This window comes from Microtus pennsylvanicus, chromosome 11 (assembly GCF_037038515.1).
Source record: "Microtus pennsylvanicus isolate mMicPen1 chromosome 11, mMicPen1.hap1, whole genome shotgun sequence".
In the NCBI taxonomy this organism is placed as follows: Eukaryota; Metazoa; Chordata; class Mammalia; order Rodentia; family Cricetidae; genus Microtus; species Microtus pennsylvanicus.
The window spans coordinates 55,824,821-55,852,692 of record NC_134589.1 but is presented as its reverse complement, the minus strand read 5'-3'; the positions used below and the strand labels follow the sequence as shown (position 1 = coordinate 55,852,692).

The 27,872-nt window shown below is 42.0% G+C and overlaps 1 protein-coding gene across 3 annotated transcripts; it reads left to right on the top strand.

The window, feature by feature from the left end:
• The first annotated feature begins 36 nt into the window (after nucleotides 1-36).
• Nucleotides 37-26,484, top strand: Znf18 (zinc finger protein 18). 3 transcript variants are annotated; one of them, XM_075992138.1, is made up of 7 exons: nucleotides 37-138; nucleotides 7,962-8,443; nucleotides 9,378-9,567; nucleotides 9,954-10,045; nucleotides 18,425-18,509; nucleotides 19,305-19,415; nucleotides 25,203-26,484. In XM_075992138.1, the coding sequence occupies exons 2-7, from the start codon at nucleotides 8,051-8,053 to the stop codon at nucleotides 25,985-25,987; spliced, it is 1,656 nt and encodes a 551-aa protein (XP_075848253.1). In that variant the 5' UTR covers nucleotides 37-138; nucleotides 7,962-8,050; the 3' UTR covers nucleotides 25,988-26,484. The 3 variants fall into 3 exon arrangements, with proteins under 3 accessions (XP_075848253.1, XP_075848255.1, XP_075848254.1); XM_075992140.1 differs by having other exon boundaries at nucleotides 19,308-19,415; nucleotides 25,203-26,203; XM_075992139.1 differs by lacking the exon at nucleotides 37-138 and adding an exon at nucleotides 344-759.
• Nucleotides 26,485-27,872: the final 1,388 nt, after the last annotated feature.

Here is a 27,872-nt window from a genome sequence, read left to right as displayed (position 1 = left end):
ATGGGAAATCCGGCCTCAGGACGCCCCTCTCACGCCCCGCCCCTCGCTCCGCCCCGGCGCCGCGCGTCACCAGGGCCACGGAGAGCGCGCAGCTGTCCAGCTTCCGGAAGTGTGCCTGAACGGGTGGCTCGGGCAGAGGTAAGCCGGTGAGTTGGGCTGGCGGGCGGGGTCGCCGACGCCTGAAGTCAGGCTTATTGTCGCTGCAGCTCGCTAACTGTCGGGAGCGAGCTGCGGCGGGGACAGCGGTCTCGTCCCCCGTCACCCCCCCCCCGTAGCTTTTGCTGGCAACGGGCGCGTGCGGGGGAGGGGATGGGGCGGAACGGAAAGTGTGCTCTTCCGGGTTGCCCGCCCCTGGAGAGGGGTCCGGACCGAGAGGCCCTGGGCTCAGGTTGCACGGCTGGGAGGCCAGCGGCTAGTTACCTCGCCCTCTGTGACAACTCCGGAGGCGCCCCGCAGATCCCCAGAAGTCTGCTCTAGCGCTTCCTGGGCTTAAACAGCTGCTGCTTGGGAGCCATGGAGGAACCAGATCGGGAAACTTAACACTTACGTTATAGGGCGGTCCCAAGATCGGCCAGAGCAGAAGCGAAGCCTAAAGTGGGCTGATAAACAAAGGGCTACCTACGTGAGGGTAGCTTGCCTGTGTAGAGACGAAAGCTACTCTAGATGCGCGTTTCTTTTCGATTCGTCGAAGCGTCAGTAATACAAATAAAACTGATGATCGTGAGTTCCTTTTGTGAGGAGAAGCAAGTCCTCATCAGGGTAAAACCCCATAAGCTCCTCTATAAAGTTATTTAATTTTGAATAAGTGGACCACTTGTCATAAATGCCTGGGGGTAGCTAGCAGTTGGCCTTTGCTGCACAGCACGGAGCAAGTAGTATTAAATAGCGTAAGGTTTAAATACGTAAGATTTAGTATTAATGTTTGCTGAGTAGTCTCCAAATTAGTTTCAGGTACTAGGTGTGACTAAGGTTATAAGTGAAAATTTTGCCGACTGAAATTCTGCTATTTTTGTAAAACTCAGGAAATAAGTTCATTTCGGTAGCAAAGGATATTTGTATAGATGTTAATTTCTGAAACAGAGGTTTCTTTTTAAGTTTTCCCTCTAAACCATCCTAATGCTGAGCGACCCTTTCATACAGTTCCTCATGTTGTGGAGACCCCGGACCATAAAATCACTTTGTTGCTACTTCATAACAGTATTTTGCTACTGTTACGAATCGTAATGCAAATATCTGGTTTTCAATGGTCTTAGGCAACCCATGTGAAAAGTTCATTCGACTTTCCAAAGGGGTCATGATCCACAGGTTGAGAATCACTACTTTAAGCTTAAAAAGCTTAGTTTGCTGTGATTTCATGACCATTATGTGTGAAAATATATTTTAATTTTCATTGCAATGTTTTTGGCTACTGATTATTAATTTCTGCAAATTAGAATTTCAAATTCTCTTCTTGATGTTGATTTCTAATTTATTTGTACTGTGTGTACTGGCTGGTTTTATGTCAACTTAACACAAACTTGAGTCACCTGAAAAGAGGGAACCTCACTTGAGAAAATGTCTTCGTAAGATCCAGCTATTAAGTATTTTCTTAATTAGTGATTGATGCTGAAGGACCCAGCCCATTGTGGGTGGTGCTATTCCTGGGCTGGTGGTCTTTGGTTCTGTAAGAAAGCAGGCTGAGTAAGCCAGGAAGAGCAAGCCAGTAAACAGTGCCCCTCTATGGCCTCTGCATCAATCCTGCCTTGCAGGTTCCAACTCTGCTTGAGTTCAGGCTTCCTTCACTGATGGACTGTATGATGTGAAAGTGTAAGCCAAATAAACCCTTTCCTCTCCAACTCTTCTTCCACCATGGTGCTTCCTTATAGCAGTAGTATCTCACCCTAAGTAGGACGGAAATTGGGACCAGCATAGCGGGGTGTTACTGTGACAGACCTGACTGTGTTGTTTTGGGAGGATTATGGAAAGACTCTTGAACTTTGGACTAGAAAAGCCATGGAGTGTCCAAGGCTCGATGAGCTGTTCTGTGGGAGCGTGGAAGATTATAGAGTGCTGAGAGAAAGGCAGATGCTAGAGGCCTGGGTTGTGAAGGTCTAGAGGGAAGTTGAGAGTCACTTAAGGACTATCAAGGCTGTTGTGTATTTTCAGTTAAGCGTCTGTGGTTCTGGTTAGCTGTGCTTAACAAGAGAGCAGAACCACTAAAGCCGTTTCACAGGGATCGCGTATCAGATACTATGATATATTTGATATTTCTTGCATATTAGATACTTACATTACGATTTATAACAATAGCAGAATTACAGTTATGAAGTAGCAACAAAATAACTTTATGACTGGGGGTCTGTAGAACATGAGCAACCTTAAAGGGTTGCAGCATTAGGAAAGCCGCTGTTCTAAAGTAAAACCTTTCCTTTTCTGGGATAGTTATCAGCTGTAGCTAATAAATTAGTGGTGATTTAGAAGATATCAGTATCACTGATGTGAAATCTTTTAGAAAGTGTTTTCTCATACACAGAAGCTGTGTTCCAGAAGTGGCCAAGGTTGTTTCTTGTGCCGGCAGCTAAACCTGGTAGTGTTAAGAATCACCCAGGTGGTGCTGGCTTTGATGTGATGAAGGGGTCAGGAAAAGCAGCTGAGATTTGGCACTGAAGAGGCCCTTGGAGAAGGTGCAGCTTCAGTTGCAGGTAAAGCCCCAGAATTGAAGATGTCATGGGGAGAAGTTGCAGCTTGGTACCATAAAGAGAGTCTAGGAGAGCTACTGGTGAAAAGTGCAGGCCAGTTGCATCAGAAGACCACAGCGTTTTGGAGGTGTCAGTACTGTGGGATGAGCACCCAGGACAGTGGCAGCAGTGGAGCGGAGCCAGCTGGAGCCTAGAAGACAAGCTGTGTGTGCTGCGGAGGACTGAGCCTCAGAAGTGACCCAGGCCCTTTAGAGAAGCCCAGAAGATAGTGAGTGGATCCCAGACATTCGGCATTGAGTTGTTTATATAGTTGGAGTTTTGTTTTACTTTGATTTGGTGTGACTGTGCTCTGGTTCTTCCCTCTTGAAGAAAGTACTTATTTTTGATTTTACAGAAGTTCATAGTTGAGAGGCTTTGGACTTTGAAGAGATTTTGTGTTGGGAGCAGTGAGACCCCAGATCCTGAATTTCTTGTAATCCCCTGATCTGAGTGCCTACAGCTGCTCTGAGCACGAGACCTTCAGGAGTTCCTCATGGCAGGAGAGTGGTTTCTGGTGGGTTTGGCTGGGGCGTGGCTATCTTTATATAATCTGCCCCTGAACACTATAAAGGGGGCATTCTTGGGGAATTCAAGGATGACCCGTGTCGCTGTCTCTGTGTGTGTGTGTGTGTCTGTGTATTTTAACCTCCAGCCCCCTTGCCCGGAGCTCGCAAATTGGGTGCCAGCGCACAGAGCGCAGACACGGGGTCGCGGTGTGTGGCAATTTTGGGTTTTTGTTTTTGTTTTTCTCAAAACAGGGTTTCTTCAAGTAGTCCTGGCTATCTTGGAATTAGCTCTGTAAATCAGGCTGGCCTTGAATTTACAGAAATCTAGCTGCCTCTGCCTCCCTAGTGCTGGGATTAAAGGTGTGTGCTACCACCACTCAACCTGAGATTTTTAATTTCTTTCTAAAGACTTTGGACTTTAAGAGACTGAATATTTTAGGGACTGGATTTTTTGTGTGTTCTTGATTTTTTTTTATGTGTGTGTGACTCTTTCTCTGTCCCACCAGCCAGCTCCCAAATTATGACATAGAGACTTTTGAAAGCTTAGCTGATTGTTTAGGCTTGTTTCTAACTAGCTCTTAAAACTTAAATTTATCCATAACTTTTAATCTACGTTCTTTTATGTGACTCAGTTACATTTACTCTGTACTGTCCATGCTGCTTCCTCTGTGTCTGCCTCTCATTTTCCCAGCATTCTCTCTGCTCCTAAAATCCTGCCTAGCTACTGACAGTTAAACTTTTTATTAAACCAATCAAAATGATATATATCTTCACACAGTGTGATGGAATATTCCACAACCTTTTTTGGCACAGGGTTTCTCTGTGTATCTATCCCTGGTTGTCCTGGAACTCACTCTGTAGACCAGGCTGGCCTTTAACTCACAGAAATCCCTGCCTCTGCCTCCCAAGTGCTGAGATTAAAGGTGTGAGCCTCCAAGGCCTGACTGAGACTAGATTTTTTAAGTGTTTGAATCCTTAAAAGAATTTTGGAATGTTTACATTGATATTCATGTTGATCTTAGGGATGAACAAGAGAAAGGTTATGCTGTAACAGGGATACATTTGTCATGTTGGCAAGGAGTCAGCTGTGCTGGCTACTTTATGTTATATTGATAAAAGCTGGAGTTATCTGAAAGGAGAGAACCTCATTTGAGAAAATGCCTAAGTTCTGATTATAGGGCATTTTTTAAATTAGTGGTTGATGGAGGTGACCCAGTCCACTGTCGGTGGTACCATCCCTGGGCTGGTGGTCTTGGGTTTTGTAAGAAAGAAATCTGAGCCAGACATAATTAAGTTAGTAAGCAACACTCCTCCGTGGCCTCTTCATTAGCTCCTACCTACAGTTTTCAGCCCTACCTGAGTTCTTGTCCTGACTTCCTTCAGTGATAGACTATGATGTGGAAGTGTAAGCCAAATAAATTCTTTCCTCCAAAACTTGCTTTTGACCAGGGTGTTTCATCACAGTAATCATAACCTTAATTTGGACACTGTGGTTACAGAATACTTACCCTTGGAGTTTGTAGTTGTATGAAATGCGTGCATGTTCATGCTTTGTTTTCCCAAGTGTTTCTTATGCCCTTGAATTAAGTATACCGCAGCTGTGGGGTCTAGCTTTGGTTGATACTAGAAGACAAGAGTACCTCACTCCTATAGTAACAGCATTGGAAGGTTGATGCATGCAGTGAGATTACCCCGAGTCCAGGCCAACCTGGGCAATAGAGACGGTTCTATCAAACAACAACCCCAAACACACACACCCTCACCCTGAAAAATTCCATCAAAACAGCAACAAAAAATTGATACTAGATGTGTTACATGTTGGAGATGATCTGACCCGTCTGTTGTAATGACATATGTGTTACATGTTGGAGGTGATCTGACCCATCTGTTATAATGACATGCTCTCAATTTCTCCCTTTTCTTTGTCATAATATTGTGGCCATACTATTATTTTTTTTTGGCCATACTATTATTGATGAATCACAATTTCTCAAATGACTATTTTTGTTGTTGACTAGTTTTATTTTTTAAAGGATTTATTTATTATGTATACAACATTCTGCCTGCGTGTGTGCCCGCATGCCAGAAGAGGGCGCTGGTTGTGAGCTACCATATGGTTGTTGGGAATTGAACTCAGGACCTCTGGAAGAGCAGCCAGTGCTCTTAACCACTGAGCCATCTCTCCAGCCCTTGACTAGTTTGATTTCAGATTGGTACAAGCTATAGTCACTTAAGGGGAGGGGTCCTCAAATGAGAAATTGCCTCCATGAAGATAGGGCTGCAGGCAAGCCTGTCTGTGGGGCAATTTCTAGTGATGAGGGAGGACTCAGCTCATTGTGGATGGATGCCACCCTCGCCTGGTAGTCCTGGATTTTTTTTTAAAAAGCAGGCTGAGTAAGCCAGAAGGAAAAAGCTATAAGCAGTCTTCCATAGCCTCTGCATCAGCTCCTGTCTCCAGGGTCCCTCCTTGTTTGGATTCTTGCCCTAGCTGACTTTCAGTGATGAACTGCTAGATGGAAAGTATGGGTAAAACCTTCCCCAAATGACCTTTGGCCACAGTGTTTCTCACAGCAGTAGATACCCTAGGACAGTCCTCCAGTCCGCTTGACCAGATATTAATGTAACATGTTAATGAATATATTTCTATTTAAGTTGCACTGTAGTTGAAGGATACATACTTGAACTTTGCAGCTCTCTAAAACTTGTGCCTAGGATTTGTTTTGATTAGTGTTTCTTATGCACTTGAACTGAATATATTACAGTTGTGTCTAATTTTGATTGCTACTCCTAGGAGCTAGCATAGTAAGCATATGAAAATTGATATTTTTTTCTTTGTGGAGAGTCCTTATCCTGTTTCTTATTTCAGTTATTTTTCCTTAAGCCATCTTTACATTAGTTTCTGTTGACTACTGCTTTTCCTTGACTTTGAATCATATTTTCCTATTTATTTGTATATCTTGTAATCTCTGATCACATTCTGACTCTTTTGGAGGGTGTGTTAGCGATTCTGAGGACCAGTTATCTTCTCGAGAGATGTTGCTGTTTGCCGGAGCAGGCAGTATACTTACTCTAGGCTTTATTTATGCTTTGGTGAGCAATCTTTGGAAGGAGCAGAGTGCTTCCCCACAGCTTTCCAAGTTAATGAAATGAAACACCTTACTGTGGATCTGGTAGCAGAGTGCTCTTTGGTTTTGTCAGGGCCCATGAGAGTGGGCCTTACTGGAGATTGTGCTTGTCACTCTCAACATGGCCTTCCTCCTTCCCGTCTCGGTGTCTTTTCAGCCTGAATGACTAAAAATTCAGTACCTCATTCCTGACTGGCCTTTTGTGTGTGTTCTACTCTTTGATAAACCTTGGTATTTCATCCTTGTAGTAGGCATTCTCACGCCTATACCAAGGAGGAGGGGACATCCCATGCCCAGTGCTCCTCCTTGCCTGCTCTTCAGAGTCCAGTCACTTGAACGACTTTCAGTTCTGCTGTTGTTGTCTCAACTTTTGAGACCATTGTGCACCACTTGAACTTGAGCTTCCTGCATTCTGGCTGCAAACTTGTCCTCATATAAGCAGCCATATGGTCTTGGGCTTCCCTCAGCAATTCCTCTCAGTACTACATTCTCTCCCGCTAGGTGGAGTGCCTTACATGTTTTCTCTAGCTTGGGAGTTGCGTAGCTGTCCGACTAGTCTGTATTATCACTTATTTTGCCAGAGCCAGACATAGAATTCCCAAAATGTATTTTTTTTTACTTTAGTGCCACTGAGTACTACCTGAGTATATAATTGGAATATGTACACTCTTTTAAAACAACAAACCCAAAAAATAAAAGCTGTAAATTTAGTGAGGTACACATGAAAAACATATGCCATTAAGTTGTTCTCCTCCTCTTTTGCATCCTTGAAAAAATTGACTCTGGTTGGATTTTGAAGGTTAGACTTATCTTCCCTTTCCTTGTTTTCTTTTTATCCTTTCTTCCTTTTCTCCCACTCCTTTCTGTTCTCCTTCCTCTTGTCCTTTTTATTTAATCTTATTTGTTGTTGTTGTATCTATGTATATTGTGTGTTTGTGTGTGCTTGTGCATGTGCCCCGTTAGTGAATCAGAGAAATGGAGACTGTTCACTTCTTCCTTCATGACATTTTAAGAGTCAGTCCAATGATCCACTGTTATGAGCAACTGTAATAAAGTCAGCTATTAACAAAATAAACGATCCTTTGAAAGTACTTCAACTTTGGCTCTTGGTGTTTCCGTTTTCACTGCCCCATTTTCTGCCTTTTAAATCCTGATGCTATGTTAGCTAGCTTTGTGCCATTGTAACAAAATACCGGAGAGGTTTGTCTTGGCTTATAGTTAGAACTGTAGGCTTTGGTCTGTCTATGGTCTCTTGTTCCTGTTGCTTTAGCCCTATGATAGTATGCTGAGGCTGTACATGTGGAGGAGACCTGTGCATTTATGGAAGCATATGATCCTTTCAGCATTAGTCTGCATTCCTAGGGTACTGTACTATTAGCTCTTGTCCAGCTTTATTTAGATTTATTTTGAGATTCTTCTATAGAATTTCTGGATATTTAAAGATCAATGAAAAATATAAATATGGACAGAATAAATGTGTAGTTTGCTTTGTAACTTCAAGTTTGCAATGTCTCAAAATAGAATTATATACACATCGAACAGTTAGGAGCCTGCAGACCTTTCAGGGAGGCACACATGTATGTTGTTCCTGACCACATGTTGTTGTTGTACAGCATTGGCTCTCATTCTTCAACATCCCCAGAAGACGCAGTTTTCTCCATCCTGGAAGCCCCTCATCTAAAAGGCCCTGTGAAGCCAGACAATGCCTGTTGACTTGGGGCAGGCCCTGGGCCTGCTGCCTTCTCTGGCCAAGGCCAAAGCTGAAGATGCCACATTCTCTGGATCAGATGATACCCAGCAAAGAGAACTCACTAACCCTGAGACTGCTCGCCAGCTTTTTAGGCAGTTTCGTTACCAGGTGATGTCTGGGCCCCAGGAGACCCTGAGACAACTTCGAAAGCTCTGTTTCCAGTGGCTGCGGCCAGAGGTTCACACCAAAGAGCAGATCCTGGAGATCCTTATGCTGGAGCAGTTTCTGACTATCCTTCCTGGGGAGATCCAGACATGGGTGAGGAAACAGTGTCCAGGCAGTGGAGAAGAGGCAGTGACCCTTGTGGAAAGCTTGAAGGGAGATCCTCGGAGACTATGGCAGTGGGTAAGTGTAGTATCTTGTCTGTGAGTTAAGCCCAGGTTCCTCTGGGGCTAATCTCGTTCATTGTCTTTTTCCCTCTGATAGTTCTTACATTATATAGGGTTTCCAAATAACCAGTCCTTTGATTCTCTGATGCAAGCCAGTCAGTTCTGACAACTGTCTATATAGATGCTCAGCTGCTCTCATATTTCAGGTGCCACTCACATATGCCGCAGACCAGGTGTCTTAACAAACTGGCTGCCAGATTTGGTGACTTGCGGGACTCTGGAAAGTGCTTTTGTTACTGTTAACCAGTTTATTATGTAGAGTCAAACTCATGAACAGACAAGTCCTCTGCCAGGATGCCCCTCATCAGAACCTTGGTGAGTTCACCAACTGGCAGCTCTAGAAATACCATTCTTTAGACATTTTTTCTGGGATTTCATCATTTTAGCACAGTTGGTTAATTCACTTGCCATCAATGGTTGGATGTTTCTGGTCACTTTCCCTTCCCTGGAGTTGGGGGGGGCGGGGGTGGAGTCAGCTGAAAGTATAAAGCCTGAAATCCCATGGTGTGGTCATCTGGCAACCCAGCCCCATCCTGAAGCTAGTTAAGGACCACCAAGAGCTGGCTTCCCAGAGTAGACTCCACGGTTTGTGAAAAGTTTGCATTATGCATAATGAAAACTTCTGTGCTGAACAAGCATTCAAGGAGTTCTCAGAACAGAAAACAAAGACCATAGTATGTGCTGCTTACATTAAATCTGGGTCTCCTCATAGCTTACTTAGTTTTGTGATTTAGTCTTCATTCACATCACTTAAGAAATTTTGATTTACTAAAAGGCAGCCTTGAGTTTTAATTATTGTCTGTCTCATGGTCTGTTGTAGAAGGCTAGTTCCATTAACTTTTAGCAACCTTGACTCTGCATCCTTTGGTAATTAACTGTTTGGTGTCCAGATTGGCATCCAGGTTCTAGGACAAGATATCCCGTCTGAGAAGGCGAACGCGGCACACTGCCAAGGCAGTGAGGTGGAGCCCAGACTGGAAGTGGTGCCTCAGGAACTGCCCCTTCAGAATTCACCCTCAGCTCCTGCAGAGCTGCTGAGCCATGGCGTGAAAGAGGAATCAGACATGGAGCCAGAGTTAGGTGAGGGACGGTTATCCATTGTGCTATGTGGTGCTCTCGGGGAGAAATTTTGAAATTGTGGTTAGTAGGGCGAAATGTATGCTGAAGCTATATAATGCCCCCTGGAAAGTGTGGAAATGACCCAGGTCTGTATTTTAAACTCTTATGTGTTCAGGCCATACCATTTGTGTTTTGGTTCTTTGGAGGGAGCTAAAAGAAGTATGGGTGAGACTGTTTGGGAGTTTGGAGGAGGTTGTAGTTGTTAGGAGATAAATATAAGCCTTTGGATTTGATTGGCACTGCAGATTGTTGGTAATTTGTAAAGAATTCATGGTGCCCTCTGGAGAGTGGTTAAGGGAGACGTCTTAAGTCTGAAAGTCTATTTTTTTTTTTTTTTTTTGCCACAGCTTTGGCTGCTTCTCAGCTTCCTGCTAGACCAGAGGAGAGGCCTATCAGAGACCAGGACATGGGAACAGCGTTTCTCCCAGCAGTACATCAGGTGAGCCGGGTCCTCTGCCTTTTATCCCTTGTCCCAGGAGGATTGATGGGGCCACAGACTCAGAAGAGGAGCAGAGATGAGGCTCAATGCACATACACTGAGCTGAGCCTCTGCTTCTCTAGCCAATCATCTTGGCTGATGGGTCTGGCCTCTGGGAAAGGGGGCAGGTTGCTGGGAAGTCTTTGACCAGATATGGTAGTTTCTGCTTTTTTTTTTTTTTTAATTACTTTGAGCCTATGCTTAGAAAGGGCTTTTTATTTCTTAGTATGAAATACCCACACAGGGGTCTGTTAGAAACTCGGAATGGTTATTTCTCAAGTATGACAAGCGAATCTTTCCTCTCTGACATCATGGGAATATAGATAAACTGCACACACTCAAAATAAATAGTTTGGTAAGTTTCAATGTACGTATGCAGCCCTAAAACAAACATAATCAAGAATAAATATTTCCATCACATTCAAGTTGCCTTTTAAGTTTTTCTTTTAAAAGTATCTTAAAACATTTTTATGTGTATGGATGTTTTGCTGGTATGTTTCAGATGCATACCTGGAGGCCAGAAGAGGGCAGATTTTCCAGAAACTCTGGTTATAGATGGTTGAAAGCAACCATGTGTGTTGTAAGGAGGTGCTTGTTTCCCGGCCACCCAGCAGCTCAGACCCAAAATAACCACACAGAAACTGTATTAATTAAATCACTGCTTGGCCTATTAGTGCTAACTTCTTATTGGCTAGTTCTTACATATTAATGTAACCCATTTCTATTAATCTGTGTTTCGCCATAAGGCTGTGGTTTAATGGGTAAAGTTCCAACCTCTGTCTTTGGTGGGGCTATATGGCTTCTCTCTTACTCCACCTCCTTTCTCCCAGCATTCAGTTTAGTTTTCCCCGCCTATCTACCCTATCAGGCCAAACCAGTATCTTTATTAACCAATGGTAATCACAATGTACAGAGGGAAATCCCACATCACATGTGGATGCTGGGAATTGGATCCAGGCCCTATAAAAGAGTATCCAGTGCTCTTAACTGCTGAGCTGTCTGTCCAGCTCCTCGTTTACTTTTTGAATTCTTATCTCTTGTCATTTTCTTTTGTACCCCAGCTATTCTGAGAGACCCACTAACTAACTACCTTCTGTTAGCACACATTTGTTCGTATTTTCTAGAATTAATATAAAATGAAATTTTTACCAAATATAACTTTCTTTTAATGTCTCCTCACTGGTTTTGTGTTGTCTATTCCAGGGGTGCATCTGCTGAACTACATCTCAAGCAGTTGCTGGATAGCTTTGTTTTTATTATAAATATTCTTGGCCTTAATATAGTTATTTAGACAAAGTTTGTTCTATTTTGCCCAGACTTTGTGTGTGTGTGTTTTCATAGACTAGTGGCTATCTGAAACTGTGGATAACACTGTACACCCTGTACATAGAATGGGGCTTTCTTATCATATCAGTCCTCTGATAAAGGTTAATTGTAAGTTATGAAAGGTAAGAGATTAACATTAACACCTAATAAACAGTAATTATATTGGCACACTGTAATGAGAGTTACACGAGTATGGTTTCCTGTGTCACTGTGTCTTACTGTGTAATGCTGTACTCACCCTTTATGTGCTGATGTCAGATGTCACAGGCCTGTGACAAGATGGAAAAAGGTGGATGATAGTGCTGTCACCCACTTTGGTCATAACCTCATAATTCATAGTGTGACAGCAAAACTTCTGTAGTTGTAATTTTCTTTGGGCTGTCAGTTCTCAAACAATAACATGGAGACTTATTAGTTATATGAAGGCTACCTCTCGACTACCTCTTAACTACCTCTTATAACTTAGATTAACCCATTTATGGTAATCTATTTTCTGCCATGTGGCATTACCTTTCTTTCATCTTGCATCTTGTTTCTTCTGCATCTGACCAGCAACTCTGCCTTTCTTTTTCCCAGAGTCCTCTCTCTCTCTGGAAGCCCTGCCTAGCTATTGGTCATTCAGCTCTTTATTAAACCAACCAGAAAGCGCCTCGGCAAAGACATAAATATTCTGCAACATTTCCCCCTTTTGGTCTAAATAAAAAGGAAAGGGTTTAACTCTAACACAGTAGAACAATAATATATAGTAAGAACAATTATCAGGTAAGAATTACATTCACAATGTCTACTCCATTTGTATTTGGCAAATGCAGAGACAATACTCCTTTATCTGTCTTATCCTGGTGAGTCAGAAGTTTTATACATAATTCATTTTGTATCTTAACTTGTATTAAGAACCCCAAACCTACCTTTTTAGACCTCAAGACATTTTCTTAGGTAAACAATTTAAGCTTTTATGTCTCTCAACCTTATATATTTTTTACTCCTTTTGTGAGTTTCTTTTCTGAATTTGGTAACACAGAAAACTAACTATATTTAGTCTTCAACCCCATCAGAGACCTGAGAAGGATAAAATATTACCTGAGTAAATAGGAAGTGCAGAGCAAGCATCTTCCCAAGCTATAGAAATATAGAAGCAACAGAGACACCTGGCTGCCTGGATAGTCACCCAAGGTTCCTCTGCAATGTTGTAGCATCTATCTTCTGCCTATAAGATCCAGGATATCAGAGAGACATTTTTGTGAAGTAGGAAGGACTGTCCTACTTGTTTTGGCAAAGATCGGCAGTTGCTTTCTTTTGTGTTCTGCTTGCCCAAATTGGACAGCATACTGTCAGCAGTTGAGGCAAGGGCAGTTTCTTGCCCAGTGGCTAATTTTGCCGCAATGAAAGCAAATTCCATACGAATGTTCTTTAGTGCCTACCATCCTTTTTAAAAGGATCCTAGGTGCTGCTAGGAGCAGACATGTCTCACTATCATGAAAAACCTTATGTTATTAAAACATCTTAAATAGCATATTCTGTAGGTCTCTGAAGTGTTTGAAGACCACCTATCTATCTAAAATATATCTCTGACCTTAAAAACATACCTAACATGACCACAGATTTGATTGTTAGATGACTAACTACTAACCTGTATTTCTTAGTTATCCTAAACAGTTTATAAAAATGACTTTCCATGTAATAATAGCTTTCAAGGACTAGAACTTTACATTTTTAAATGAGCTGCATAGGTCAATTACCTTAAACAAGAGTAGAAGCATATATACAGTATATATAACAAAAGTATCCATTAATGTCTATCAATATACTATATCCCCCATTTTTCTTTTCAGAAAGAGATCCAATTTCCTTTATTGAGGTTTTTGTTTGGCCATGACCAGTAATAACTTGTAATTAACCCTCCCCCCCAAAAATGATGAACATCCACTATACAACCAGAAACCACCCACCCCACTTCTTGTGAGTGTGGGTGCAATGTTCTTTAGACTCGTTCTTGCTGTCTTGGGGTGACAGCATCTTTAGGGGTCCCTGAGAAAGTTGAGATAATGGTCAAGTCCTGGGGAAACTAACATTTGTTGTCCAGTCTTTGTGTAATATCCAGGGCTTATCTGAAGTCCTGGCTGGAGTAGTACATGAGGCTGGACCATCTCAGCTAGCAGCTTTGAAGTTGTTCTGGAAACAGAATGTTTAGGAAACTGCAGCAGTTGCATTTTGAGGCTAGATCATCTGGGCTACTTTTCTTTATTGGTGTCTGGTTCTTTTGTTCTATAAACAGAATTTTAAAGGTAACATATATATCTGCAGTAACACAAGTATGGAATGTATGGTGTGAATGTCAGCCAAAGATGGTTTTTCTGCTTTATGTTTGAGCAGATAAAAGGCATCTGTTAACTTTATAAGTCCATTTGGACTTTATAACCAAACCTCTATCCATGCCATATAAAAAAGATGGCATATAATAAGTCATGAGGACTCTGTAGCCAACAAAATTGATCATGTCTCATCCCATGTAGAGGGATCAGCATATACATCACCTGTCCTGTAGCTTTTTTCCCTGGCTTTCTCCCTCACGTCTGCGGCCAAGATCCTCAGGAGGCCTCCCCCAGTCCAATTTGATCTTTATTAATTTTGAAGGAACCCATAGCTTTTAGTTTCCCACAGAAACAAAAAATCTCCCTAACACAACACATTTCCCTACTTTCATTCTGAAGTTGAGACATCCCTGAAGTTTATGGGCTGCTTTAATTCAGCAGTCCATTCCACAATCCAGTGTCTCTCAGCAGCTGCAATTCACTCATTAACACTTAAAAACTCAAAGTTGACTAAGCAACATCCAGGATCCTGGCTCCTGTGTATTTCCCATCCTTATGTGGCTTTTTTTTTTTAAATTACTTTACTCTTTCTCTAAAGACTTCATTTTATTATTTTAAAACTATTTTTATGACTGTCTATACCATTTTTTTAAAAATGTTTTTCTAGCACCTAAGCACATTTTAAAACACATTGTCACCCATTCAGATGTTTTCTTGGCCTGGACCTGTTTTTTTTTTTTTTTTTTTTTTTTTTTCCTTGAGCAGACTCAAGTATTCTCTGAGCATGTGAACCAAAGCTTAAACTGTTAGATGGTGGTCAGACCCTGTGCTGCGAATGACTCTGCTCCCCTTGGTTCCCTGAGAGTCTAACCTCATGCTGTCAGGTATGGGCCCCAGAGAGGCATTTACCTGCTCCAACCCTGGAATGAGTTGTGTCTGCCTGCAGCAGTCACTTGTACCCAGTGTGGGCTGCTCAAGTGCTCAGCTGTACAGCAGAGCCTCTTAAAAGTGCTGCACCTCTGTATGTTGAGCCTACCCAAGAGACTGAGGCCGCTAGGCAGCTCCTCCGAACCTTTTCCTGCCTAGCTGTTGGCCATTCTGCTCTTATTAAACCAACCAGAAGACGCCTTGGCAAAAACACATCTTCACAGTGTAGACAAATATTTCACAACATTACTAGCATTAATGTTTCCTCCTTTTTCCAGACTCATTCTTACTACAGGTCTCGGCAGTATATATGGCTTTTTTTTCTCAGTGAGTAGAGAATGTTTTCATTTCCACCCAGTAAGTATTTCGTGGCTTCTCTGTGGCATGCTACCATCCTTTGTCCTTCTGTTAAGGGGCCTCTGTTGGGTAAAATAGGGCCAGTTGGGCAGAAGCACGGTGGTGCTGCAGCAGCAAGTCTGAGCAAACAGCTGCTAAGTGACAAGTGGTGGGTAGCGTGTGCAGGGTGGATTGCTGGCTAACTAACACTCTGACTCACATCCTGTTGCGGATTGTATCATCACTCAGAATGACACATAGTTGCTGGGTGTGGTGGCACACCTGTGATTCTAGCACTTTAAAGAATGAAGTAGGAGAGATGTGGGTTCTAGGCCAACTTAGACTCTGTCCTGAGTTTCAGGGCAGACTGAAGTGTACTGAAGAAGCTGTCTTGAAAAACAATAAGCAAGCAACAGATTATAAGTGAAACAATAGTGTACAACTTAAAACCTAGGTATTCTGAGAGTGCCATTTGATGCTCGCAGTCTACCGTTGACAGTGGGCAGCTTAAACCAGAGATGTGAAAATGTAGGTGGGGAGGGTTGGGTACAGTACTAGAAAAGCCAGCTACTGAGGGCTAAGGTTTATTTGAAAACCGTCTATTAATTCCTTTTCGTTTAGTGGCATTTTCATTCCATGGTATTTAGTTTCTGCAATTCTTTGTAAATTCTGGATATTAGCCCCTATTTGAAGTGTAACTGCTAAAGATTTTTCTCCCATCCTGTGGGCTGTGTTCTGCTGCTTGCTTCCTTTTCTATTCAGGTTTTGATTTTCATGTGGTCCATCTGTTGACACTTGGTCCTGTTTGTTACTGCCAGTTCTTGTGCTGTTGGTGTTCTATTCAGAAAGTTCTTGCTTACCTCAGTGTCTTGAAGAGTAGCCCTATGTTTTCTTCTAGAAGTTTCAGCATTTAAGGTTTTAAATTAAGATCTTCATCTTTTTTGAGTTGATTTTTGTACAAGGTGAAAGATAAGAAGTGTTTGTAGCTTTGTCATCTTACGTTCAAGTCCTCTATTCTATGCTTTTGGTCTGTGTATTTTTATCATAGAATCAAGCTGTCTTTATCAAAGGATTATTGTTTCTGGAGTATGTTTGGGCAGTCCTGGAGAATTAATATACTTAAAATAATGCAGACACAACTATCACCAAACTTTCAGGTTTTGGATAACTTAAAAGATCAAAGCTGGACGTGGGGATACTGGCCTGTAATTGTAGCCCTTAGAAGGCTGAGGCAACAGGATTAGAATTTGAGGTCAGTCACAAAATAAAACCATAATCAGATATTCAGTTGCTCACTAGCACTGTTCATTGTTGGTAATTACACATACACATATATTAGGTGATTGGCTATACACACATAGAGTAACTGTACTAGCCAGTTGGTGACTATGCACACATACAGTGCCTATATTATCCGATTGGTAACTGTAAACATGCACAATACCTTATTAACTGATAGGCAGTTATACATACAATGCAGTGCTTGCATTAGCGGATCGGCAATTATAGACACATGTGGTACCTATGTTAACTGATTGGCAATTATACACACACTACAGTGCTTGTATTAGCTGATTGGCAGTTATGCACACATACAGTGCTTGTACTAGCCGATTGGCAATTTCACATACATACAGTGCCTGTGTTAACTGACAACCACCCACCAAGCACTAAAGCAAAAAAAGTCATCCATTATCTGCCTTAGCAAAGCATTTGTATTTAATGGAATCCTTTGAAAATGAAGGGAAGTTTAAATATAAATAAACCTTACCTCCAATCTTGTCTGTAAATTGGGAATTTTGCTAATTACGTCAGAATACTGAAGGGGTGTGAGTACCCCTACGTAGTACTTCATTATCAGAAACTATGAGTGGGTAGGACTCCTGCCTTACACTGAGTTGAAGGTGGCATAGCTCATATGTCCACAAGGTGGTGCTCTTTCCACACAGAACATGATTCCCCATCAGAGCACTTACTTGCTCCAGAGTAGGACCTTGGGGTTTTCAGAGGGAAAGGTGATGGCTGCCAGTACCTTGCATCTCTTGTGGGGGTTACATTCAAGCCTCAGCTACTTGGCATTTCTGGAGTGTAGGCTTTTCAGCACTGCTGAGCAACCCCGACCCGCAGCTCTGTTGGCTGATGGTGACTGTTGGAGCTTCCGGTGTTTGTACTCGTTGCTTGACACTACACTTAGCAGCGGTTTTGTGCCATGGAAAATGCTCATTGTCCAGCAAAGCTGGCATTCTGTCAGGTGCTTGCATGGCATCCTTTTCCCAGCCAGCCCCGAAATGAGGGTCTGTGTGTTCCAACGAAATACTCCTATATTCAGCAATATTTACTCAGGCTGGCTGTTTCCAGGAGTTTCATTCATTAAAAAGTAACAAAACAATGTTTAAATTTAATTTTGTATATAAAATATAGTTAAGTATGTATATTGAGAGAACTTCTGAGCATTCTGATGTTTTTAATACCAAAATATTCTCTTTCATCCCACCCCTTCTTAGCGGCTACTAATTTAAGACTGTTGGTGTCTCTCCTGGGGACATTCTTGACACTAGGTGGCAGACTTGCTTTAGAGCTGAGGGTGGGGAGTGCGGCCTCCTGTTCTAACAGTGGTACTTGTATTCTTTCTTTCAAACCTCCCAACAAATTCTTGAGCTGAGTGCTAATAGCAGGTGAGAACCAAGACTCCAGAAGGCTAAGTAACTTGTTCAAGGTCATACAGCTAGTAAGTGACCAGTCTGGGACTTGGGGTCAGTACGTATATCTCCACAGAGCATGCTGCTGGTCACTGTTGTCAGCTTCTCATGGGGAGGCTGAAATTTCAGTTTGAAAAGTGGATGGATATGAGATGGGTGGCTTCCTGGTTTTGGGGTTTAAGCCTGCAGTTGAAGAGAAAAAGAAAGGCTCCTTTGGGTAACAAGGGAATACCTTGCTCAGGAGCCCTGAGAGTAAAACCAGCTTTCTGTTAGGCCTTCTGTGAACCATTGAGGGATCCAGATACACATAGATGCAGCAGCACCGGATGCTTTTGAAGCCACCAGCTTTTGTTTCAGAATCAGGTTTTGCAATTGACTTCACTGTTGATTTCCCTACCTTTCACTCTCCACTTGCTTTTCCCTTTCTCTCTGGAAGATCTAGGTTTCCAATAGTGGGGCTAGCAGGTCCTCAGTGTCATGAGATCAGTGTGTGTGGTGGTAATCTTCACTCCTAAGTACATGCAACAGAAAACCCTGAAGTTTTTCCCTAGTGTTTTCTAAACTAGACAAGAAATGCTGATCTGGAGCCTTTCGTCTTCCCTTTGGTTTCTTTGTTCTTGACCCGTGCTCCTGTGAGTTCTTAGGTCTATAGCACATTCCTTCCTCTCAGCTTTCTGTGCTCTGGGAAGCATGTTTACACCCCTTCATTGGAATGATACTTCTGTATTTTTTTTTTCTAGGAGCAGTGGAGACACCTGGATTCTACTCAGAAGGAACAGTACTGGGATTTTATGCTGGAGACTTATGGGAAAATGGTCTCAGGAGGTGAGGGCATGGGCCTCTTTGATAGGAGGAGATGAAAAGACTGGGAAAGTATTAGATGTTTTCTGCTCATTCCAACAGACCTGCCTGGGGTTTGTGGGTGAAGGGATTCATGGTGCTACCGTAGGAAGTTGAGGAAAGAGAGAGCAGGTTTGTAAGTATGTGTGTCCCAATATTGAAAGTGTTCTGTTTGTCAGGAACTGTGTGAGTGTGTTATATTCAGTAATTCTTTTAATTTATGAAATAAATGTGCATGGTGATGATCTTCCCCACCCTAACCCCTTATATTTTCCTTTTTGAGACAGAGTCTCACTTTGTAGCCCTAAAACTCATTCTGTAGACCAGGTTGCCCTTGAACTCACAGAGACTCGTCTGTCTTGCTTCCTGAATGCTGGGACTAAAGGCCTGCGCCACCACTGCTCTGCCATGGCATTCCTCTTTTAAAGATGCTGGAAGTAGCATCAAACCAAGGACTTCCTCACTCTTCCAACAGCTCCCAGGGCCTGGGTTATGGTGAACTCAATTGTGACTGGTTTTGCGTCTGTGTTGTCTTCCTATTAAGTTGGCTAAACTAGTAGCTGGTGGAGTCCCTGTCCTGATTCTTGCACTAGCCTGCCAGTGGTCCCCAGACCCTTGGGGTCACCTGTCTAGGTTATTGTTTTCATGGCATTCACCATATGTTCCTATTCTCTAGTTCTCAGCTGGAATCACTGTCTCCATGTCTAGGGCTCTTTTTTAAAAGACACAGTTTATTCCCAGAGGTTCATCTAAGCCCACAAAATTTATCTCTCTTGGTAGCAGGTATTTCTAACTCCAAACCTGACCTGACTAACATAACAGAATATGGGGAAGAGCTGGCAGGGCTGCAGCTTCACATCAGTGAGAAGATACCAAGACTCACCTGCAAAGGTCAGTGGGTTTGGTTGGTCTCCAGCCATTCTGATCTCTTCATATTAAATTGGAGGTAGTGAGTAAAGAGTTTTTCCGTTAGTTACAGCTAACTGTGACCTGGCTTGAATGCCAAAGTTGGGTTTCCTTGTCACTCTCTTTAGGGCTGTTAACATACTTATTTGACCATGAAAGGAAGACCACATGTTGCATCTGCTTTCAGTCTTGTCTAGTTTGATAGTTTTCCTTCTCAGAGAGAATTCACATTCAGACAAAATGGGGCCAATACAGGTAGTTAGAATTCTCTCAGAAGACACTTTGTAGTAGCCATTATTACTATCACCAACAAGAAAATTCAGAGAAAATAACTTTTTTGGATTTTTTAAAAATATTTTAATTTTATTATTAGTCTATGCTTATGATTTGTGTGTAGGGGCATGCTTTGTCACTGCATGTGTGTAGAGGCCAGAGGACAGCTTTATGTAATCTTTTTTCACCTTTTTGTGGGTTCTGGGTATCAAACTCAGGTCATCTGGCTTGTGTGACAAGCATTGTTACCCACTGAACCATCTTGCTGGCCCAAAATTAAACTTTTCTTACTGTGTTCTAATCAGTAGTAACCACCTGCCATCAGCAAAATAAACAAACAGAAAATTTATTTATTTATTTTTTGTCTACCTAACTTTCATTAAATAGCAGCAGCGACTGATGCTTATCATGTTTGAAGACTGGGAATAACTCTGAATTTATTGTGCTGTGCACTCCTTTGCCCTGGGTGCCCTTTCTAAAACATGTCTGTCATAGAAAATGTAACAGTTCCCTCACGGACACCCTTGTGTACACACATGCCCATTGAACTCTAGAACCTTGGGAAGGGAAAGGCCTTGGGGTGGAAACTGTATGACAGATCTTCCTTTCCCCAATGGAATCTAGTTATTTTCTTTTGCTAATGTATCGCAAAGAACAAGAACTGATAGATTTGACTTGACTTTATTATCATTTTTTTCTTTTTGGTGCTGGGAGTCAAGCCAGCTCTTATACATGCAAAGTACACATTATACCCAGTTATGGTTTTAATTTGAAGAAATATATATTGCTGGGTTCTGTTCTTAGCATCCACGTGGCAGCTCAGCAACTGTCTGTACCTCCACTTCCAGGGAATCTGATGGTCTTTTCTAGCCTCTCTAAGCACCACGCATGGACATGGTGCACAGACATATGTAGGCAACGTACCTATAGACACAGGATTAAACATTTTTAAAATTACAATATGAATCCCACCAAGTGAACCAAACAGTCCAGCTCTTTCTGGGCTCCTTTCCTCTGTGACACTCAGGAAACATTCCAGCTTTTCCCACCACTCTGCTGACATGAAATACTTTGAAATCGATTGCTACGAAGGAACCCTGGTCCTCTGGAAGAGCAGTAAGTGATCTTACTCACTGAGCCCATTATTATCGTTATTACTATGACATGATGCTGGTTTTTTGGTGCAGTTTTGTATTTTCAATAAAAATTAGTAAAAAGCAGAGCTTGTCTATACCTTGTAGCAATAGGATTTTGTGATAACCAGCTCACTATATCCCAAACTGTTTGTTTTGTTTGGGGTTTCCTTTGTTTTTTCATCCATCCTGCTTACTGACTTGGCCCCGCTAGGTTCTGCATTGAATAAAGCCTGTCTTTATAGCTGGAGATAGAATTGAGAGAAAGGGTAGTAGAAGGAAGTTTGGAGAGATTAATTTGATGGTGATGTGGGCAGATGGGAATAGGACACTGGGAGAGAGAAGTCTGTGTAGAGCCAAAGTGGGGGTCCAGCTGTACAAGGAAAGGGCTCTAAACTAGGGCAGAGGCTACAGGGACATGATGGGAAAGGCCAGTTGGAAAATGCAACAGTTAATCAGACTGCCAGATGTGCAGTTAGACCTGCTGCAGAAGTCCCAAGAGAGAAATACTGCTAAGACTGTTTTCTTTGACCATATGGAAGGACAGAGTAAAAGCAGATCTGTGTTTGTAATCAGAGTCCCCAAAGGGATTAAAAAACCTCACCACCAAAAAAAAAAAAAATCTCAGGTGATTCCTAAGTAGATACCTTAGCAGCAGGGAAGAGTGGTGAGAAGAACATCACCGAGGAAAGGAGCCTGAGAGAGCTGGGCTGTCTGGTTCATTTCTGATGAAGGAAGCACAGCTCCGGGAGCAGGGTTGGCAGGAGCTGCTTCTCTGTGCAGGGCTGTACGGAAGCGCTGGGGAAGACTGTTCAGTTTTGTCTGTGTTGCTTAACTAAATAATTTAGAAGTTGATTTTGAAAAGATAACGTACAGAGTAGACACAAAGAAGAAAATGATGAGATATTTACATCCTGTTTGGATTGGAAACATTTTTCTAAGCTTAGAGGCAATAAAAGAAATCTTTGAGGAGAATATTAACAGATACCATGCTTATGAAGTGAAAAAAATGTATACATAAAAATTGCTCTTAACAAAATTACTGCAACTAAATTGGTATAAAACATTTTGGTGAACTTGATAGATAAATGATGTCTTTATTATTATTTTTCTTAATATAGCGAAAGTTAGAAAGCAAGTTGATAAGAAAAAATTACTTTCTCAGTAAGATTTGAACAGCATCCTAGAATATGAAAAATAGGTGAAAAAAATTCATCCTTTCATCACTGAGGAATTAACACTTAGAATAACAAAAATCCATTTTTTTTGCTGTTCATTTTTTAAATTGTGTTTATTGAGCTCTACATTTTTCTCTGCTCCCCTCCCATCCTCTCCCCTCCCCTTCAACCCTCTCCATGGTCCCCATGCTCCCAGTTTACTCAGGAGATCTTAGTTTTTTTCTACTTCCCATGTAGATTAGATCCATGTATGTCTCTCTTAGGGTTCTCATTGTTGTCTAAGTTCTCTGGGATTGTGAATTGTAGGCTGGTTTTTCTTAGCTTTATGTCTAGAAGCCACTTATGAGTGAGTACATATGATAATTGTCTTTCTGGGTCTGGGTTACCTCACTCAAAAACGATGTTTTCTAGATCCATCCGTTTGCTTGCAAATTTCAAGATGCCGTTATTTTTTTTCCGCTGCGTAGTCAAAAATCCATTTTTCAGTGGCCTAAATAGCATATGTAGAAAAACCATTCAATACTCAGATATTTATTAGCTGCCTCCTCATCTCCCCCTGCTTACCAACATACCAGAGGGTGGGAGAGTCCTCCTGGAAATTCACTTGTCTGTAGGTGTTAAAATCCTTGAGCTGGAGAGCCGGTTCAGTGGTTTAGGACTCTTACAGCTGACACAGAGACCCTAGGTGTAGTTCCCAGTATCCTCATACAGCTCACAACAATCTGTAATTCCAGCCCTGGGGTCTGATACCCTCATCTGACCTATGTAGGTGCCTACGTGTACACATAAAATAAATTGAACATTTTTTCATACTTTTGGTATAGCAGTTGTGCTCTGAAGAATTCCTCAAAGGTATTGATTAGAAAATGGGTAAAAACTTAAGAGAATTGCTTATTACAGTGATATTTATTGTGGTAAACACATGATTAACAGCATAGGTTTCCAGAGGGGGGAGTTCTTAAGTACAAAATGCGTTTATTATAGCCTTTGATGGGTTGCTGTTACTTGGCTCTTTAAGGTGCTGTTTATAAAGATTTATTTGAAGACGAGAGAGATGGTACTTTACCCTTTGAGTGGAATATGTCCTGGCACTCAGAGAATTAATACATCAGTTCTAGTTGTCTGACAGGTGCCTAGATAGCCTTTTGTGTCTATTTGTTTTGTTTTCTTTAAATTTTTTGAGGCAGAGTCTTATGTAGACCTACTGGCCTTGAACCCGCTATGTAGCTCAGAATGATCTTCAGCTTCTATTCCTCCTTCATTCCACCTCCTGGGTGTAGCATTACAGGTATACGTGAGCAGACCCAGCTTAAATAGCCTCTTTTAAACATGGGTGACCTAGGCTGCCCTTGAATTTGTAATCTTTCTGCATTGCTTTCCCACTCTGGGATTATAGGTGAATGGTATTATACCTGACACTGAATAGAATTAGATTTATAGGGATAATGTAATTTAATTATTTTTCCTTTTTGGATTTTTGAGACAGGGTTTCTCTAGTTCTGGTGCCTGCCCTGGAACTTGCTCTGTAGACCAGGCTGACCTTGAGCTCACAGAGATCCGCCTGCTTCTGCCTCCCAAGTGCTGGGATTAAAGGCATGTGCCACTACCACCTGGCTTTGTAATTTAAAAAAAATTTAAAGATTTTCTTCCAACTAAAATAAAATCTTTATCATATGCATCATGAGTAATAATTAAAAACTTACATTATGGGCTGGAGAAATGGCTCAGTGGTTAAGAGCATTGCCTGCCCTTCCAAAGGTCCTGAGTTCAATTCCCAGCAACCACATGGTGGCTCACAACCATCTGTAATGAGGTCTGGTGCCCTCTTCTGGCCTGCACACATACATGCAGACAGATTATTGTATACATAATAAATAAATATTTTTTAAAAAAAACAAAAAAAACCCCTTACATTATGAGAAAAAGTGTAATTGCTTATACAAGTTAATAAAGTATGTATAGCTGGGTATGGTGACCAGTACCTGAATTCCTAGCTACCCAGGAGGCTGAATAGGCATATTACTTGAGCCTAGGAGTTTGAGGCTAGCCTGGCCAACATAGCAAAACCAAAAATATGTATGCAAACATACATAAAAGCAAGGCACACACAGCTGCTCTATTTAACCATTGTGGCACAATATAGCCTTATTGCATTAACCCACAATAAAATGATACATTTAATAGGGTTTATTAGTTAAATTTTATGTTTCTTATAAGAGAACCCATGTTTAATATTAAATCAGTTTTAATGGTTACTATATAAATGCTGTGTAACCAGATAGAGAACTGATGTCAGTATGACATCAGTGATATCTGAAAATAGGTTATACATATGTACATGCAAATTACTTTAGAAAGACTGGAAGTCCAGCCGTGGTGGTCGTGCTGGCAGTGGCGGCAGCTGCTCATGCTTTTAATCCTAGCACTAGGTGCAGAGGCAGGTAGATCTCTGAGTTTGAGGCCAGTCTGATCTACAAAAGTTCCAGGATAACCAGGACACAAAGTGAGATTCTGTCTCGAAGTAAAGACTGGAAGAAGATATATGTAGTCATGTTTGGTAGTGCTGTTGGGGTTTATTGGTTTTCTCGTGTATGTTTATTTTCCCTTTCTAAATTCTTTTAAATTGTGTTTACTTTTTATATATAATCAAATAAAAATCTTGGGGCTACAGGGATGGTTCAACAGTTGAGAGCATGTGTGTCATTCTTGCAAAGGACCTGAGTGTGGCTCACAGATGTCTGTGACACCAGCTCCTGTGTGGGTACCTACACCCATGTGCGTATATACACAAACGTACTCAATACACATAATTAAATAAAAAAGAAAACCAATCATCTTAATATGCACGGCTTGCAATATATATATATATATATATATATATATATATATATATATATATATATATATATATATATATATATGACATGCTGCTTGTAGAGGGGTCAGAAAAGCCTATGGTGTTAGGACCTGTGGTGTTAGAGTGGCTCAGTTCCAGAGCCAGTCTAGCATTGAACCCAGCACAGGTAAAGGCAGTCTGTAATGCTCAGGAACCCAGGTGCGAGTTTTCTTCCATATTTTATTGATACCCTCTTGGTAAAAAGAAAGAAGATGGCCTGGGTCCATCTTTTCATCAATTGGAGACACGGGAATAACAGTTACTGCCATTTAAACCTTCTTTTTCCTTTCAGAAGACAGACAAGAAAATGACAAAGAGAACCTAAACTTGGAAAATCACAGGGACCAGGGATCTCTGGACGTTTTCTGTCAGGCATCAGGTGAGGCACCACCACAGACTGACTTGGATTTCCTGGGTGAGAGTGAGCTGCATCGCTTTGGAGGAGAGAGTGTCCCTGAGGCTCTGGAAAGCCTTCAGGGTGAGGGAACAGGAGGGCAGCTCTTGCCTCCTGAAAGGGGCTCTGGGAGACAGCTAGGTCAGCACATACAGAGTTCTTCTTCAGGAGAGCTGTCGTCAGCCTTATGGCTGGAAGAGAAAAGAGAGGTCTCTCAGAAGGGACAGGCCAGAGCTCCCATGGCCCAGAAACTGCCTACCTGCAGAGACTGTGGGAAAACCTTCTACAGGAATTCACAGCTTGTTTTTCACCAGAGGACTCATACTGGAGAGACATACTTTCATTGCCCCATTTGCAAAAAAGCGTTTCTGCGAAGCTCGGACTTTGTGAAACATCAGAGAACTCACACAGGAGAGAAGCCCTGTAAATGTGATTACTGTGGGAAAGGCTTTAGTGACTTATCAGGCCTGCGCTACCACGAGAAAATCCACACTGGAGAGAAACCCTATAAATGCCCCATCTGCGAAAAACGATTTATTCAGAGATCAAACTTTAATAGACATCAAAGGGTTCACACAGGTGAGAAACCTTATAAGTGCTCCCACTGTGGCAAGCGGTTCAGCTGGAGCTCCAGCCTTGACAAACATCAGAGGTCACACTTGGGTAAGAAGCCCTGCCCATAGCCACACCCCAGCCAGCCTGCCAGTCCATTGCAGCCCTGCTCAGCTCTGCCTGGAGGGACTGCGACCAAAAAGGACCTCTTCTCTCTGAAGAAGGTTGCAGGGGAGAGGAGCTGGGCACTGTTTTGACATGGAGCAATATTGTTCTGAGTTGGATTGATTTAGTTTTCCCTTTTGCACCAGGAAAAGAAACCAGTCTTTTTCTTTTTTTTTTCTTTTTTTCAGCTGGTCTCTTACTTCAGACCCCTTGGGAAAGGCATGTCATGTAGATAATGGCTTTAGTAGCAATCTCTGACAGGACCCTAACTGGTACAGCCACAATGCTGTGGCAGTGAGAGCCTCTGATCAGCTTTAGAACTATGGTTCTAGAGTAGGCTGATTATTGCAGAAGGGGAGGTCGGGAGGCCTGAGTGCATGCTTTGTCCTACAGGTGACAAAGTTCTCCTTTAACTGCCCCTTATTTGAAATAAACTGAACTAATCTGGTCTCTGTCTTCCTTAGATCTGCTGTGTTCACTGTGTGCCGACTATCCGTTCTGAGCATACCACTTTCATAGGGCAGTGCACTTGGGAGCTGAGCTCCAGGACCAGCCCATAGGATCCTATCAGATTTGTATGTAGCAAAAAGTAACTAGAAAGTGAGCGAACGGCCCATGCTGGGCATACCTTTATCTCAGGTAATTCTGTTTGTGAGCAGCCTTGTTGGAGGCTGTCTTCCACTTGATCAGATGACCCAAGTGTTCCCTCTTTATCCTGGCATCCTTCTTGGCCTATTATTTTTGCTAGAGTATTTTATGTTTTTAAAATGTTATTTATTTCCTTATTTTGCCTGCATGGCATTAGGAAGAAATAAATAGTATTGATCTAGTTTTTTTTTTTTAAAGATTTATTTATTATGTATACAATATTCCTCCTGCATGTACACCTCTATGCCAGAAGAGGGCACCAGACCTCATTACAGATGGTTATGAGCCACCACGTGGTTGCTGGGAATTGAACTCAGGACCTCTGGAAGAACAGCCAGTGTTCTTAACCTCTGAGCCATCTCTCCAGCCCCTGATCTAGTTTTTAATACTACCTAGGACTTAATTAACATATATGTCTCAACTGCCCATGTGTCCTGTAGTTACTCAGTTGCCTGTAGTTCTTTAAGGTTGAGGTGTTGTGGACTCCTCCCCTTCCAGTTTGGCATGGTTTTTGGTATTCTTGTTTAGCTCGCATTTGGGCAGTCGTTGGTGAGACTTTATAGGTATAGTTTCTGGCATTCTTAGGAGACACAGTCTCACAGCAACTCCCTGATCTGGCTCTTAAAAATTTTTTCACTCTGTGCAATGTTCCCTGAGCCTCAGGTGTGGGAGTGTTTTATAGATATATCCGTTGGGACTGGGCTGCACAATTCAGTACTTTGCCTGTGATTTTCTGTAGTGGTCACAGACAGTTGCAAAGAAGTTTCCTTGATGAGGGGTGAAGACTATGCTTCTCTGTGAGTATAAGGACAACTATATAGATTGTTATTAAGAATTATTCTGGTTTAGTAAGTTACTGGTTGTAGATTCTCCTGCAGTGACCATGACTTCACTAGCACTGAGTTAGTAGTTAGTAGTTATCTAGTCTCTCTGATTGAGCAAATCCTAAGTCCAGTTAGAGTACTGTTGGTTACTGCCAAGGTATGCATTGCCATTACTACACCCATAGGGTTATTGTGCCATGCTGGTTGTTGATGTGTTTCATAGGCATCGTAGCCAAGTAGGACTGTTGGTTGCCTCTTTGGAAGCTTGCATGGTGCCTTATGGTACCATGAAAGTTAGTTCTCAGGAATGGGGTGTTTATTTATGTCAGTTACAGCTCAGGGGTCTTTGTGCCCTGTTTCTGAAGTGCATGGTGTCTTC